The following is a 15,245-nucleotide window of genomic DNA, read 5'->3' as shown; positions in this document are numbered from 1 at the left end:
GATTTTTCTAATTTTTTTGCAAGGATGATCTATGGATGATGTTCTAAAAGATAGATAGTTCGGGTCGTTAAATACATTATGAATTGGGTCCAACAAAAGTTGTGTAAAAAAAAGGTGTCACAGATCAACCCATATATATATATATATATTTTATATATCACAAATGATATTTTATATTAGTTTACACTAAAGAAGAAGATGAGCGTTTGAATTGATTAGAATGCACGTCGGTTTTATGTATTTTTTTTCCTGGACTCGGGACAAGTTTAAGACTTTAATTTGTTGGGACCATGCATTTTCCAATCAAAGTTCCTAAGTAGTGAAAAACAAAGATGAACATTTTGGTTAATAATATCTAAAAAGTGCTAAATTAAGCAAGAACCATGATTAAAAGGATTAATATCTATAGATGATATGCTTTAGCCTCTTAATACAGTCATCAACTTGGCCCAGGCCGGCTCTTGTTCAGTGAATTGGTCATTGTTAGACAAAAAATTGTTTGAATTTACTTGTGAAGTTGACACATCTCACAATAAACAATGCTTGAATCGTTCAAAGTTGAAACTTACTAGAATATCTTATCAAATATTTAACAAATGCTGTCGGAAACTGATAATATTGTTAGTGAGAATACTTGGTGCAATAACATTTGAGTGCATGATTTTGTTTTTTAGCCTAACTAAACGAAGCTACTTTAACTCAAAACTCGGAAGAATGTTACTTGTATCTCTCGCGACGTCACTATGGTATTTCAGATCAAAAATACAATGTCGATGCTTTAAGTTTTTCGCACAATGTTTCATAATTAGTTTGAAACATTATCACATCCAAGGGCGGACCCATTCATGGACCTGGGTGGTCCCGGGATCACCCAGGGTCCGAAGAAGTCGCCTGTGAGGACCTCTGAGGACCACCCAACACTTTGGGAAGGTGGTGGAAGAGAGAAGACCATTATGGCTATGAAGATGATGTGCAACAAAAACTTTGAACCAAGAAGAAATATCTAATTTGAGATGAAGAGGAACACAGAGAAGACTACCCATGGCCTTGCTGTCCTTGGACCTTGGTTCCAACGAAGAAGAAAGACTTTCTTTCCATTTCCCACCTGACCAACTCTCCATGTTTCTTTTTCTTTTTCTTTTTTTTTAATTATTACCCAATCAGATTGTGCCACTTAGCATTTTAATTAGTGTTATTCAACTAATACCTTTTATACTATATGTTTGACACCATTAATTTTTTTTATTTTTAAATTCACTATAAATTCATGCTAAGCCCCAGCCTCATTTAGGCGCATAGACGCTAAGCCCCAGCCTGCTGTTCGACTAGCCCCTAGCATATCTTGATTATTATAATCACCAGTATTAAAATTTTGAATCCTTCACTGATCACATCCGTTTCATGCTCACCACCTTTGTAGTTAAATTTAAATTCGTGACCAACCGCACGTCTCAAAACCTGGCTTTTTATGCAGCCAAGAATGTAAACAATACCTCTCTCTCTCTCTCTCAAAGACAACGAAAAAGCTTTTTTAAACAGTGGAGTAATGGTGGGAGCTATAGGTTGAAAAAGCTCTTGTAATCCAATAGAGTAGTAATTAGAACTAAAAATAATCACTTTGTAGTACACTTCACCTGGTCATCTTACTTTTACTGGATTCCTGGGCTTGTTTTTCACTTTCATTTCATATTTGTACGTGCACACATCTTTGATCATTCTTTAACTTATCTCTAATTTTATTATATGCACCATATTTGATATTTTATCTTACACATAGGTCACATCTTGATATGTATGTATGCGGAAATTTTTTTTTGGGAATTTTAACTAATTATTTTTGTATATGTATCGTATTAGAGTGGCGACACATGCTATGTACGTGAGTTAGTTACTACAGTAGAGTCGAGCGAGATGAAGAGCAAAAGAGTGTGGAGAAAGGAAGTGATAAATCAATACTACTGTATCAGCCTTATTGAGTAAAGTTATATTTAAACTGATTTAGAGTACTAGGAATTGTTTGTGGGATGTTTGATTAGGACGGCTGTCACACCGGTGAGTCCAACATAGTGTTAGTCCGGATCAAAAAGATACAAACATATCTCATGCGTTTATGAGAGATATCATATGAATGATGTGGTCGAACACCCATACATAAGTTTTTCTCATATCAAATAATATTTCACATGTAAAAGGATCAAACAATATTCTTTTTGAAAGGTTAATAAATATCTTGAACATGTTTCTCTCAGTTTCTATAAAATGAGAGAAAAGGTAGAGAGGAGATTGTACTGTTTATAGTGAAATGGAGGGTGGGGAGAATTTGTCGACCTCAAAAAGGAGCCAAGACAGAAGCCGACAGTTGGTGGTGGGTGGGAAAGGGAACTTCCGGAAGGAATGCCTGCCAGTCTCGAGAGACTTTTCATTTGTCTTCTCCTTTTAACACCCTCCCCATCTTTGCGTTCCATCTTTTTCTCTCTGTTTTCTTTCCTCGAACAATTTTTAAACACTAAAACACAGAAATGGGATTCCCTCCTTTTTCAAAACCCAAACCAAATGGTTGGCCATGGCTCTTCTGTCACCCTATTCTATTCCCTCACACTTCATCATCATCATCACTCACTAGCTAAGTTGATCATACATGTTTTGGCCAGGTGGTTAGGCATATGTTGCGCATCTAAATTCACTCAAATTATAACGTGCATACTAAGTTTTGAGTTTAGAATTTAGGATTTGAATATTGATAATAGTACTTGTGTTGTAGACTTGTAGTGAAAATGTTATATGCTAATGTATACGATGCTTCTCACATAAAAAGAAACCCCATATCAGCTTCACATATAGAATCAACACTTTGTGTGAGAGGTGTCACAAGAATGTGTTAAGAGTTTCTCGTTATAGCATGGTGAACTCCAAGCATGGTGAACTCCAAACACCACTTAAGCACACAAGGATTATATCATGTGGCTTCTCCCACCTTCTAAAATATCCATATTTTGGCATCAAGTTGTTAAATGTTTTGAAAAAAAAAAAAATTTAAAAAAAAATTGTATTGTTATGTTCTTTCTGTGTTTTTTCTTGAGACAAACGGCATTGAGTAGTAGCGCAGGATTGTCCTCCTACAGCAAGCATTCATAAATGTGCTTTCGTTAGCTTAGATTTTAAGGGTTTGAATTTGATTAGTAACAAGTCACTCGACTCACTCTCACCCTACTCCACAATATCTAATCCTCCATCATACTTTACCATATCAATACCTTCTCCTGCTTTTAACCCTTGCATCGCCAGGAAGGAGTTGTTCTTAGGTGCAGGAGTCCGGATCACGAGGCTGTCCAACTACACATAAAGCATCTCACTCTTTTGTATTTTGATCTCGTCCACCTTCTTCAGTCCTATTCATTTGTGTCTGCACTGTCTGGTGCCTTATACAAGCGTCTGAACATAAGAATATCTCCTTAATAATAAGGGTCGAACAACCAATACATATTACATTTACTTTTATGAGAAATGTTACTAACAAGCCATTAGTTGTTGATTAAGGTGGGTTCCGCAGCGCATCAATGGTTGATGGTTACCCGCTCTCATGGACGACAATCCTAGCACAACTCTTACATTATATGCAATAACCAATTACGAAACCAAATTATATTAAAAATCATTCTAGCAAAGGATGGCCACAATTTCATACAAATGACCCACGACCCCCAAATCCAGGATACTTGAGCTATCTGATTGGTTCAAGGACTGATAAGTCTGGATCGACTAATTGAGGCACCTTTGGCCGGGCATCCCCAAAAAGAGAATTGCAACAACGGCTTCAAACAACTTCTTTTGGAAGTCGTTTTAGAAGCTACTTTTTGGAGGAAGCACTTTTGGGTGGAGATATGTTTAATGTCCAGGCCACTAGCTTCTGTTCCCTTTGTGCTAAAAACATAGGGGTCCTGCATAATTATGGTACTCTTGAAACATAAAACAAAAATTTTACTTGCATATCTGGAAACCTTTTCAAATCCACATAAACAAAAAAATCTCGAAACCCCACGTTCTCTTCTGGACTCCTTCCGTGGGTGGGGAAACACGAGATGCCCGCTTAAACATCTGGTGGGCATCCGGCGTCCCCCCACTTCACAGAAGAGAAGCAATGTGGCCACATTCTCAACCGTATCGAACAGTTATATGAAACATGGTGCCATGAAGCTAAACTGTCGTAGAGATTGTTGTGGCTCACCGGCTACATCCAAATGATACCATTCATTCATTCATTCATTCATTTAAATCCATATTAGAACACACGCGTTCGAGAATTTAAGGAAGAATTAACAAATTGATAATCCGTCACTTGTTGCACTGAAATTACAAAATTATGTGTAGGTTTTCAGAGGTCAGGCAGTCATATCCCTTGTAGTACACAGGTGACGATCACCTAGCCAGCATAAGTATTTGGCTATTTGGTTGATGACTCACCAGATTGTAATTCCCTTTCAAGTTCATCGAATTCCCAGTCATTAATCTCCTCTCCTGAGTAGTCTTGACCGACCTTGCCAAACTCGGATTCCAACTTAGCTAGTTCTGCTTCCGTGTCATGCGTTTGCTGTGCCTTGACTGCACCTGATCCAGGCTGCTTATCAGTCCCTGCTTCCTGTGCTCCTGTGCTTTCTGTCGGGAGATGAGATGGACCGCTCTGCGGCTTTTCACTAGATGAAGTTTCTGCTTTAGGGGATGGATTCTCCAGTTGTAGATTTGGTCTCTCAAAAGCTTCAAATTGCTCTCTTAATTTTTCAATATCAATAAACAGCTCCTTAACCCTCGGGTCATCTTTCCTGGAATAGGCAAGACACATCACATTCGGGGTCTTTGGTGAACATCTTCAAACATAAGTGTACAAAGGAAAAGAAACAAGTTTATACACCCCCACAAGTTGATACCTGGAAACTTCGGCTCGCTGGCCATAAAATTGCTCTTTGGTGTAATCTACTACACTGAAGGTGGTAATAATCTGAAACAAAAGGACAACATCAATGTTTGTACTTGCTAGTAGATAAATCTTGCACAACAAAAATAATAGGTACATTATGGAACCGAGAAACCATTAGACACATAATTTGAAGCATTCCTAATGCGATACTATAAAAGACTACTTGCAAAAGAAACATTGGATCATAGATGATACAGAACAATAAGACTTTGAGACATGATTCCTAATGCGATACTAAAACACAATACTTTCACCTTGGTTTCAAGGTCCATATATTCCTCCTCAAGATTATTTATTGGATTTAATACTTTGGAAGCCTCATTCTCTGCACTAGCTGCCATCTTTGACCTGTCTCATCAAGTCAAAATACATTAAAAACTGCGCAAACAAAATGAAGGTACAACCATCACAGTTTCACAAACATTACCCCTCACTCAATTTCTTAAGGTTCTCTACAAATGTCCCAATACGGCTGACAGAAGGCCCCAACTCTTTCTGCATATAAGAGAAAAGGTGTGCATCAAGAACACTGAAAGAAATATCAACATATATATATATATATATGTGTGTGTGTGTGTGTGTGTGTGAGAGAGAGAGAGAGAGAGAGAGAGAGGGAGTCAACACCTTGTAAACAGAGAGATGAACAATGACCAAGTTCAAGAAATAGTCCTCATGCTTCTCCAATTCATCACTTGAAAGTGCAGAAAACAATAGTTGTGTAAAAAACAATGCATAAATTTCAAGAAAGAAAAGAATCCAATTGCATAGATTTGAAGAACATACTTGACCAGCTTCTCCTTCTTATCTGCGTACGAGCGTTGGAGAACCCAAGTATCTTCGAGAAAATTAATCCATGTCTTTAGAATATCAGCCTCTACCTTACACGTTGCAATGGATTTCGAGAGCTCAACTTCCTGTTAACAAAACAAAGAAAGATTTGAATTATGCAAATGGCCAAAAAGGAGTAATACCCTGAAATAATCCAGAAGGTGAGAAACAATCAAAACCCTTGTTTCGCAGTGAGAAACAATCTTATTGTTAGCTTCCTCAAATTGTTCTCTCTCTTCCCTGGTATTGCGAAGGCGAGCATTAGCTGCAGCCAAGGAGATATTAACCTAGAAAAGATGGCTAGTGTTTAGAAATTAGCAATCAATGAAGACCAAATTGATTTAATAGAAAAGGGGAAATATCAAAGCAGAAAAACCTTTTTCAATTTAGCCTCAAGATCATCCCTTTCTTTTTCAAGCTCTGAAATCTCAGCTGTTATTTCCTGAAAATGGTCATAAGACAAAAACTAAAATTCCCTTTCCAAGGCTCGTGGTATACTTGAACATCTCTACCACATCTATAAGCAGGCCTAGCATGAACCAAAAAAGAACGTTTTACCCACGGGAGAAGAAAAAAAAAGGGAGATGGTTTATGAACTCCAAAATTTGCTTCTGATACTCCTCCAGGCACTTATATATGGATTGCAAGAAGCTTCTTTTGGCGTTCAAACAATAATTCCCACAAAAATAAAGATGCTAATAATTAAAATACCAACATATTTCAAACTTGATAACAATGCAAGTACCTAATAATAATCTCTCTAGATAAATGTGTTTGGATCGAGTACAAACTTCATGTTGTTATTAAAAAAGGTTGAAGAACCCTACCTTCTCCCTTTCAGTCACTTCACTTGCTCTGGCTACACGAACCTTTATTGCCTCCTCTTTTTGAAGTCTGTCATTTAAAAAGAACTAAGAAAGTGATTTTGTTTTCCCTATTCCTGGTATCTAATATAATAATACAACCACAGACTACATGCCATTACTGTTAATTAAACCAATAATTCTTCACTGGAACTGCAGTTACAAAATCAAGGTTTAATAAATCTCTGTATGGATACAAAACATCAAGCCAAGTCATATGAAGTTTTGACTTTTGAGTTAATGTTTAGTAGTTGATAGCCTAACATTTGACTTAAAAACAAAACAACAGAATATATAATGAACACACATGTATTATAAGAAAAAAGACAAATTGTAACAACGTGATTCAACACTATCGAATAGCAACACAAGCACAAATGGTTCCTAAAGGGTTGTTATACCTGTGATCTAAAATACGATTTTCAGCTTTTGCAGAGGAGCTAGCAAGAGATTCTGATAGAACCTTCAATTTATCAACCTGAGTATATAGCCAAAATAATGTTGATAACAAGGGTTTATAATCATGAAAGAAAATTGCCATTTTGTTGGTGCAAAAGTAACAATCAAGGCATCGAGCTGCATTCAATTCAGAAACTATATAAATAAAGGCAAGATGCTGCTTACACAAGACATACTTTTTGAGCATGGATCTCTGGAGAATCTCCATTGTTCAATAATTTCTTCTTCAGTAAAAGCGCTTCTATTGTGGAACATGCTCGAATTTGTGCAAGTGCTTCTTTTAATGCCTACCAGAAAGAAACATAGGGCAGTCAGATCCATTATTTTCTTGACTTTTCACTCAAAACTCCATCAAACCGGACCTTATAAAGAAGGAACAAAAGAAGAACTTGTACATGTACAGAATGTACACTGTATATATAGTAACAATTTATTTGCACCTTGTGCAGGATATTTTACTCAATCCTGACTAAGCAGCCAGTTGTCTCTTTTTTCCTGTACATGGAGTTCTTAAATGGTTTCTTTCACTGAATGCTGTAAACTTTTAATTGTTACAGCTTCAATGGAAAACTTTTATATTGAAGCCTCCCATATAAATAATATTATAATTATTATTACATCCAGAAAACTAGAAGTTTAAATTGCACATATGGTAACAGTTATCTATCAGGTCGCCCATGACTAAAATTGCATCATTAAGCCACTAGTCTTCCACTTTATAAAATTTGATATGTCTTTGGAACTTATGAATATGATTAAATACAAAAAAAATAATGAGGCAGTAAAACCACAAAAATCAATAATAGCAATCATTCTCACCTTTATTGTTTCCAATTTTGTTTCTTCTGATGCTTTGTCATGACCTTCATTTGAGGGCTTCAGAGGTGGTTTCGTTACATCAAGCTTCCTCTTTAGACTAGAGGCTTCCTCGTCTATTCTGTGGCAGGACACATATAAATACACAGGTAAGCAAATGTTTACCAGCAACACCTCACCCCTTTAGTTCACGACTGAGGCCTAGCGTCATACTTTTACATTCTATCTTACCAGTATGATAATTAAATGCCTAAGGTCACCATCCCAAACAACCTATCGGTAAAAGTTTCTAAAAATATAAACAAACAAATTTATTTGCATATCCATACATCTAGTGAGTGGCAGGACTAGCCCATATCCATAAAAAAAAAAGGTCGTGCCCAGTACACAAGGCTCCCGCTTTACGCAGGGTCTGGGAGAGGTGAATGTCGGCTAGCCTTACCCCCATTTTATGGAGAGGCTGCTCCCAAGGACTAGCCCATATCCATACAAGAACAAAATCCCACTGCCTATTCTCAAAAAAGAAAAATCCGAAAGAGATTACTAACTGTTAAGATCAGGATTTCTCATAATCAATCGTCAACTGCCTAGGTGATAATTCTTTTCACATTAATTTTTTGGGTGTGAATGCGTGATAATAAAAATAGGGTTATTCATACATAAGAAGTTATTCATGAAATTGCTATATCAAGTGGAGAGAGGGAGAGTTCTGTTATCTTTTGCACACCTTACGACATCAGCATTTATCTTTAACCCTGTAATTGCACCTTGTGCAAATTGGAGCAATTCGTCCCGTTTTACCTGAATACAGAAGAATATGAACTAGTATGCTTCACTTAAGCAAAAAGAAGTACAAGTCTTGCATGAATTATATCTATATAAGCTTGATGGAAAATATATATCAAGTTTTCTCTACAATTCATATTTGTTGATATGATCTTCAAGTGCACTCTTAGTTTTATATCTTTACCAATACTTCATCATCGTAGCTTGAAAAAGCTGTTGCCAAGTCCTTTATACTGCTCACTGTCGCATGATGAACTTCTGTTCCTCCAGTAAGACAGAGCCTGCAGTTTCATGTAATAATAAGATTAAAAAAATCAGGCCATAGTTTTGCTAACCCGAATAAATAATACTGGCACTTAACAGGCCATGAACTGCATTACACACTAGTGAAAATTCCTGGTTCTCACCTAAACATCTCCATGAGCAGGGCAACCTCTTCATCGTTTGGAGCTTCAAGAATCTGAGGCATAGAAAAGAGTTAACCAGCGGTAAACTTCCAGAATCAGAAATTCCAAAAAAATATAAGATCATATAGGATAATCCCAGTTTTAGAAGTTTTAGGCATTTGATGAAAACGATAAGTTTCCTAATCATTCTTTTCCTTAAATAAAAAAAGCCACCGTTTCCTATTACAAAAGAAAACTCCATGAAGTTCATAAACCAAGTGCATATGTGGCAATGCCTGAGCAAAAACAGAGAGCATACGGTTCAACAAAATCATCTCGACTTAAATAATTTTCCATCATGCTTCCATTAAGTGCTTCCCCTAACTAACGAAATAAGTAATTTCTTCGCGTAGCACATTTAGTCATCCATCTTAGCATTCATCTGTTTGGCTGAACTATTTCTTAGATCATTAGCTAAATAAAAAAGCCCATTCCTTTCAAAGAAATGTCTTTAATTTCATAGATATATGCAGCATTAATTTCTCAAATACATACCATAGACAGTGTTATGCCCTCCAGAGCCTGACTTTGAAGAAAAACTTCGTGGAAATTCATCGGTTCACCACCAACATCAGAGTCATAATACAAAACCTAATCACATTACCAAAATTCACAAGTTTCAACAGCAAACAATACTCCCAACAAAACCAAAAAAAAAAAAAAAAAAAAAAAAAAAAAACACAAATGGAATGAAATAAAACTGCAAAAACAAAACAAAATCGAACCAGAGATATTCTCTTTCGAATCTCGTCCGTGTCATCGGCAGCAACAGGCTGCTCCGGCGCGTTCTCCTTCTCTTCCACAGAACCCTGAGACAGCTTCAGCCTCTCCACCTCTTTAAGCAGCAAGACCCACCTTCTCAATATCTCAAGTCTCTCGGGCCCCCTGCAGGACACAGCTGCTTCCTCCAATCTCTGTATACTCTTCTTCGCACTCCTAAAGCTCCGACCTCCCTGTAAACAAATGCGAATGAGAAAAAATGTCGGAAAATGTGAAAAATGGTGAATTATGAAATTACCATTCGGTCCTGCAACCGTTTGGCGCCCTCTGCGACGGCTTGGCCGGCTTGCTGGACGACGGAGTCGGCGTAGTTCTTGACGGTGCGGGTGAGGTTGTTATTGTTGCCAGCCTCCACCGCCTTGCTCACAGCCGATCTCAGCCACGACATTTTCTCCGACTTTTTTCGCTCCAGCCGAGAAATTATTCAGAAAATTTTTACGAAAAAGCTGAAATTTTTTAAATTTTGATGCGTTGGGGGAGGGATCGAGTAGGTGAGAGGTTTAGGGTTTGGGGTTTAGGGGAAATGGGGGTAGGATTTGGGGAAGCCATTGCCAATTGAGATGGGAAGGAGAAGAGAGGATGAAACGACGACGTTTTGGGGGGTTTGGGTGATGTGGCCTTGCCACTGACAGACTACCAGTCTACTACTAGCTTAACCGATCCTATTTTTGGTAAGATAGATTTAGGGTAAATTGTCAAAATGGTCCCTAAGATTTGCATAACTTATCACTTTGGTTTTTGAGATTCCAAATCGATAAAAGTGGTCCATAAGATTGTCCACCCTCCATCATTTTGGTCATTCCATTAAAAACTCCGTTAAGTGTCCAGGAGCTTTTGGCCGGAAGTTTGGACAATTTTCAAAGCTTCGTAACGCAATCAATTCTTAACCAAATTCGACTCATAATATATCAAAATGAAGATAGGAAAGTGTAAAATAAGATTATATCTATTTAGAAGCCCAATGGTTGCCAGAGATTGCCGGAAAATAGCCTCAAAGTTGACTGATCTGAGTGAAAACTTGAAAACTCGCTAGAAACTGGGTAAACTTTAAATGTTCATAACTTCTTCAATACTTAACGAAATCAAGTGATTCAAAAACTAAAATCATACTTCTTAACGAGACAAAGAGAATGGTACCTTTTTTTTTTTTTTACAGCTAACTCGCCGTGGTCCATCAACTAAAAATTTATTACCATTGGTCCCTCAACTTATCAAAATGTGTAGTTATAGTCATTTTCATCAATTTCGTCAAAATTTTGTCAAAATAAGTTATGTTGGAATAATCATTTATATAATTAGGGTCCCTCAACTCATCAAAGTGTGTAATTATGGCCCTTTTCGTCAACTACGTCAAAAATTTTGTCAAAACGAGTTATGTTGGAATGACCATTGCTACAATTGAGTTAAAGTTAAAAGACCATTTCTCCAGTTGAATTAAAGTTTAGGGACCAATGTTAATGGATTTTTAGTTGAGGGACCATAGTTACACGTTTTGATGAGTTGAGGGACCAATGGTAATGGATTTTTAGTTGAGGGAATATTTCTCTAATTAAGTTAAAGTTAAGGAAATATAGCTACAATTTACTTTATATTGTAACTTAATATTTATTTTGGTCTCATCTTAGAGCAACTTCATCCCTAAAAATGCGTTGGCACAAATGCATCTTCATCCCTAAAAAATGCGCTGGCACCCAGCCTATTTAAAATATTATTAATATTTTTTATAAAATAATAATAAAAAAAAAATAGTTTTAATTTCAGATAGGTTTTTTAACTAATCTTGTCACGCCACGTGTCATTATTCGAAAGTACTATTTAGTGAATAGATTTCCGATAAGATTTTCAACCAGTTCTGACGCACCGCGTGTTACTATCTGTTTACAATAATTTACACAAGATGTTGATCAAATTTTTAACTAATCTTGTCACGCCACGTGTCATTATCCGAATGTACTATTTTGTGGATAAATTTCCGATAAGATTTTCAACCAATCATGTAGTACCACGTGGCATTGTCCAGAACCTCATCTTTTCTCTTTTTGTCCATATAAACCCTACATCCATCCTAATTCATACACCAAACTCAATTCTTCTTTTTTAGCTCAAAATTCTTCTTCATCGTTTTTAAATCTTGAGTTCTTACAATGTCTTCTTCAAGGAGATTGTATGAAATCGATTAGCAACAAAAAGAATTGTTCAATCTCAAGGAAGGTGGAGATGAGGCTTTCGCAATGGAAGATGATGAGGATGATAAACATAGAAGGCAGAGAGTAGGGGTGGGCAAATTGGCCTGGACCCGTTGTCCGGGGCGAGGCGGGTCTAAGTATATGGCGGGGCGGGACGGGTCCAATTTCTGAGGTCATCTCCAATCGAAGGGTCCAGAGGACCAAATGGCCTAAAAACGCTTGAAAATCGTCTCTAACTGAGGGCTAGGCCAAATGGCTCGTGGACCCTACGGAATCTGAAATGGCCAAAGGGTTGGCCCAATCCAGCCAGCCTCGGGTTGGCAAGAAATGTGAGCATTCCTATTGGTTATATCCGACAGGAATACTAGGCCAAATTTTCAAATGTAACGGCTAGTTGATGTCAGCTAGCCGTTATTTTTTAATTTTTTTTAACAGTTTCATTTACAAATTTTTTTTCCTATAACTTATATTTTTAAATTCTATATTTTTCTATAACTTCCCATAACTTCTATTTTACAAATTTTTTTCATATTTTTTTTTAAATTCTATTTTTTTCCTATAACTTCTATTTTACAAAATTTGTTTCATATTTTTTTTAAAATTCCATTTTTCCTATAAATTTGTTTCATATTTTTTTAACTTCTATTTTTTTCCTATAACTTCCTAAGCCATTATACAACATTAAATTAAATTAAGTAACATAAAACAACATTAAACAATATGAAACATTAAATAACATTAACCAACATAAAAATTATACAACATAAAAAAACATTTAACAACATGAAACTTAAACAATATTTTTAAAAACATTTAATAACATAAATTATGTTGTAGGTTTTAAATAATAAATTATGTTTGTCCCTATAGCCCTTTGGTCCTCGGTTGGAGACGATTTTTTGTGATAGGGCTAAAACGAGCCATATGCCCATTTGGCCATCGGTTGGAGATGGAGGCAAATATGGTCATGTACTATTCATTAAAATATTAATATCTTGGAGGGTCAGAGGGCTAAAGCGAGCCCTCGGTTGGAGATGGCCTGAGTATACACGAGCCCTGGCCCGGACCGTATACACTTGCATTCATCCATTCTCTCTCACAAACACATACACGTGGCTATGCAATTCCTCTCTTGGTTTCTCCGATTCTCCTCAATCCTCAATCTTCTTTGTTGAATCTTGATCATCTTCGTCGATTCTTAAACTCAGAGACTTTCCTCCCTTTCGATCTCTCTCTCCTAGATCGTTGTCGTTGATTCTTAAACTCAGAGACTTTCCTCCTCACCATCTGCTCATCTCGACTCCGAGTCTCCGACGACCACCATCTGCTCCTCTCAACTTCGGCCACCACCTCACGGTCCTGAGTCTCCTGACTCCTGAGTTCCGACCAATCCATTTTGAAGCCACAATGCATTCAATTTTAGCCTTTGGGGAATTAAGGAATTAGGGTTTTTCTAGATTTAGGGATTTTGATTTATTCTGTTCTATTTTGGTTTCAATAATTTTGAATTATTTTATATCAGAAATTATGTTTTGGGTTATGTTTATTCGGTTGCGATTTTGTAATTTAGATCATAATCTAAGCTTTGAGAATTAACTACATGTGTCATGTATGGAACCCTTCTCATCATTGGCATGTAGGGCTTGTTATTGTTATTATCCAAATTCTTTCAAAACTTGAGCTTCAAGTAATTATTATCATATTCTGCATTTTAGGGATTTATATATTAAACCGTTAATTTTTTGCGATACAAGGTTCTGAAAAATAGGGTTGAAGTTAAGCTGCAAAAGAATGCATTAAGTGTGCTCGAACATCCTACAGGGAATGAGGAAGATTCTGATCTTGAGTACTCTAGCAGGCTCAACAGCAAACAGAGTAAAGAGGAGAAGTTGAAGCACTGAGAGTCTGAGAGTGGGACTTGAAGGCTTTTCTAAGTTCCAAATCAACCAACACAAATTCAAATCTCTTAAGTATCATACCCAAACAACTTTTATTACATGTTAATTACCAATTATAGTATAATTTGCACTCTGTTAGGAACCATGGATAGATTACAACAATGTTCTATATTTTGGATTTGGATAATAATATTAATATGCTCTGCTAGGCATAATCTGTGCTCCAATACTCATCTAATATGTGTTGATGCAGTGCTGTTGTGCATTCTCAAGCCTATAGCCTTCTAGATTATTGCAGAAAAAACTTCCCATATTTGCTTTTCATCAAGGTTTTCTTTGCTACATTTCAAAGGAAAATTCAACAACAACAAAATTAAGGGAAAAAAAAAAGTAAATGGACCCATGGACTTGCCTCGAATCGGCCCGTTTTAAACGGGCCAGGTTAGGTCCGGTTCCAAAACTTAGAATTCCTATACCTGCCCTGCCCCGCCCAGTTAGATTTTTAAACGGGTATGTTCCATCCCTCCAAATTTGGGCCCGCCCCGACCCGTGCCCACCCCTAACAGAGAGTTTCACATTCCCGTCGTGTTGGAAGTTGTGGGTCAGATATCCAAACCTAGACATGCCGCAAATTTGGATAGAAAGAGAGAAAGACAAGGCAAACTTAGTGTGTTTTTTTTTTTTAAGTTTATTTGGTGAGTTTATGTAATTTTATTTGGTGTGTTTACATAAAGTACTACAAATAAATAAGAAATTACATCATATATACTAAAACTCAGTTTGGGGGCACTGTTGATGGCCAGTAGTTAGACGATTTTGCCCCTCGATTTTTGCTTTGTTTGGCTTGCTTTTTCTCTTTTCTGCAGTGAAAGGTCGATTTTGCCCATTTGATCCACACGTCCGTCATCCTTAATATGTCCCTTTCCTCCGCGAGTTTTCTTTTCGGTTTAACACTTTGCTTCTGTTGCTCTCTCTCTCTCTCTCTCTCACACACACATCTATACCTTATTCTCACTGCTCCCAACTGATTGTTTGGTGTTCTTAAATATTGTGTTCATTATTCTCACTGCTCCCAACTGATTGTTTGGTGTTCTTAAATATTGTGTTCACTGGCTCAAAAAATATTTGGGGGGGGGGGTGTTTTTTATTTTCGTCTTTTAAGCGATCTTATTTCTGCTATCTGATTTGAGGTGGGTTTTCAGACCTAGGGT

At 36.9% G+C, this 15,245-nt stretch overlaps 1 protein-coding gene across 1 annotated transcript; it reads right to left on the bottom strand.

Annotated features, from left to right (window-relative positions):
- Positions 1-4,229: 4,229 nt before the first annotated feature.
- LOC126623747 (uncharacterized) lies at positions 4,230-10,569 on the bottom strand. Its single transcript, XM_050292730.1, has 18 exons — positions 10,189-10,569; positions 9,896-10,123; positions 9,666-9,761; positions 9,132-9,184; positions 8,909-9,005; positions 8,666-8,739; positions 7,942-8,059; positions 7,299-7,409; positions 7,065-7,141; positions 6,628-6,694; positions 6,177-6,242; positions 5,980-6,087; positions 5,756-5,886; positions 5,597-5,663; positions 5,400-5,467; positions 5,227-5,320; positions 4,923-4,993; positions 4,230-4,817 (listed from the first exon to the last, which is right to left on the bottom strand). Exons 1-18 carry the CDS (start codon positions 10,336-10,338, stop codon positions 4,442-4,444), a joined length of 2,052 nt encoding a protein of 683 aa, XP_050148687.1. The 5' UTR covers positions 10,339-10,569; the 3' UTR covers positions 4,230-4,441.
- Positions 10,570-15,245: the final 4,676 nt, after the last annotated feature.

This window comes from Malus sylvestris, chromosome 1 (genome assembly GCF_916048215.2).
Source record: "Malus sylvestris chromosome 1, drMalSylv7.2, whole genome shotgun sequence".
In the NCBI taxonomy this organism is placed as follows: domain Eukaryota; kingdom Viridiplantae; phylum Streptophyta; class Magnoliopsida; order Rosales; family Rosaceae; genus Malus; species Malus sylvestris.
This window is presented reverse-complemented; position numbering and strand designations above follow the sequence as displayed.

Excerpts from the sequence above, each read along its gene's own strand:
- LOC126623747 (XM_050292730.1), bottom strand. The coding sequence starts at position 10,338 with ATGTCGTGGCTGAGATCGGCTGTGAGCAAGGCGGTGGAGGCTGGCAAC. Across the intron at positions 8,060-8,665 it reads ATAAATGCTGATGTCGTAAG|AATAGACGAGGAAGCCTCTA; the intron begins GTGTGCAAAAGA and ends GTCCTGCCACAG. Across the intron at positions 7,410-7,941 it reads CAAAATTGGAAACAATAAAG|GCATTAAAAGAAGCACTTGC; the intron begins GTGAGAATGATT and ends TCTTTCTGGTAG.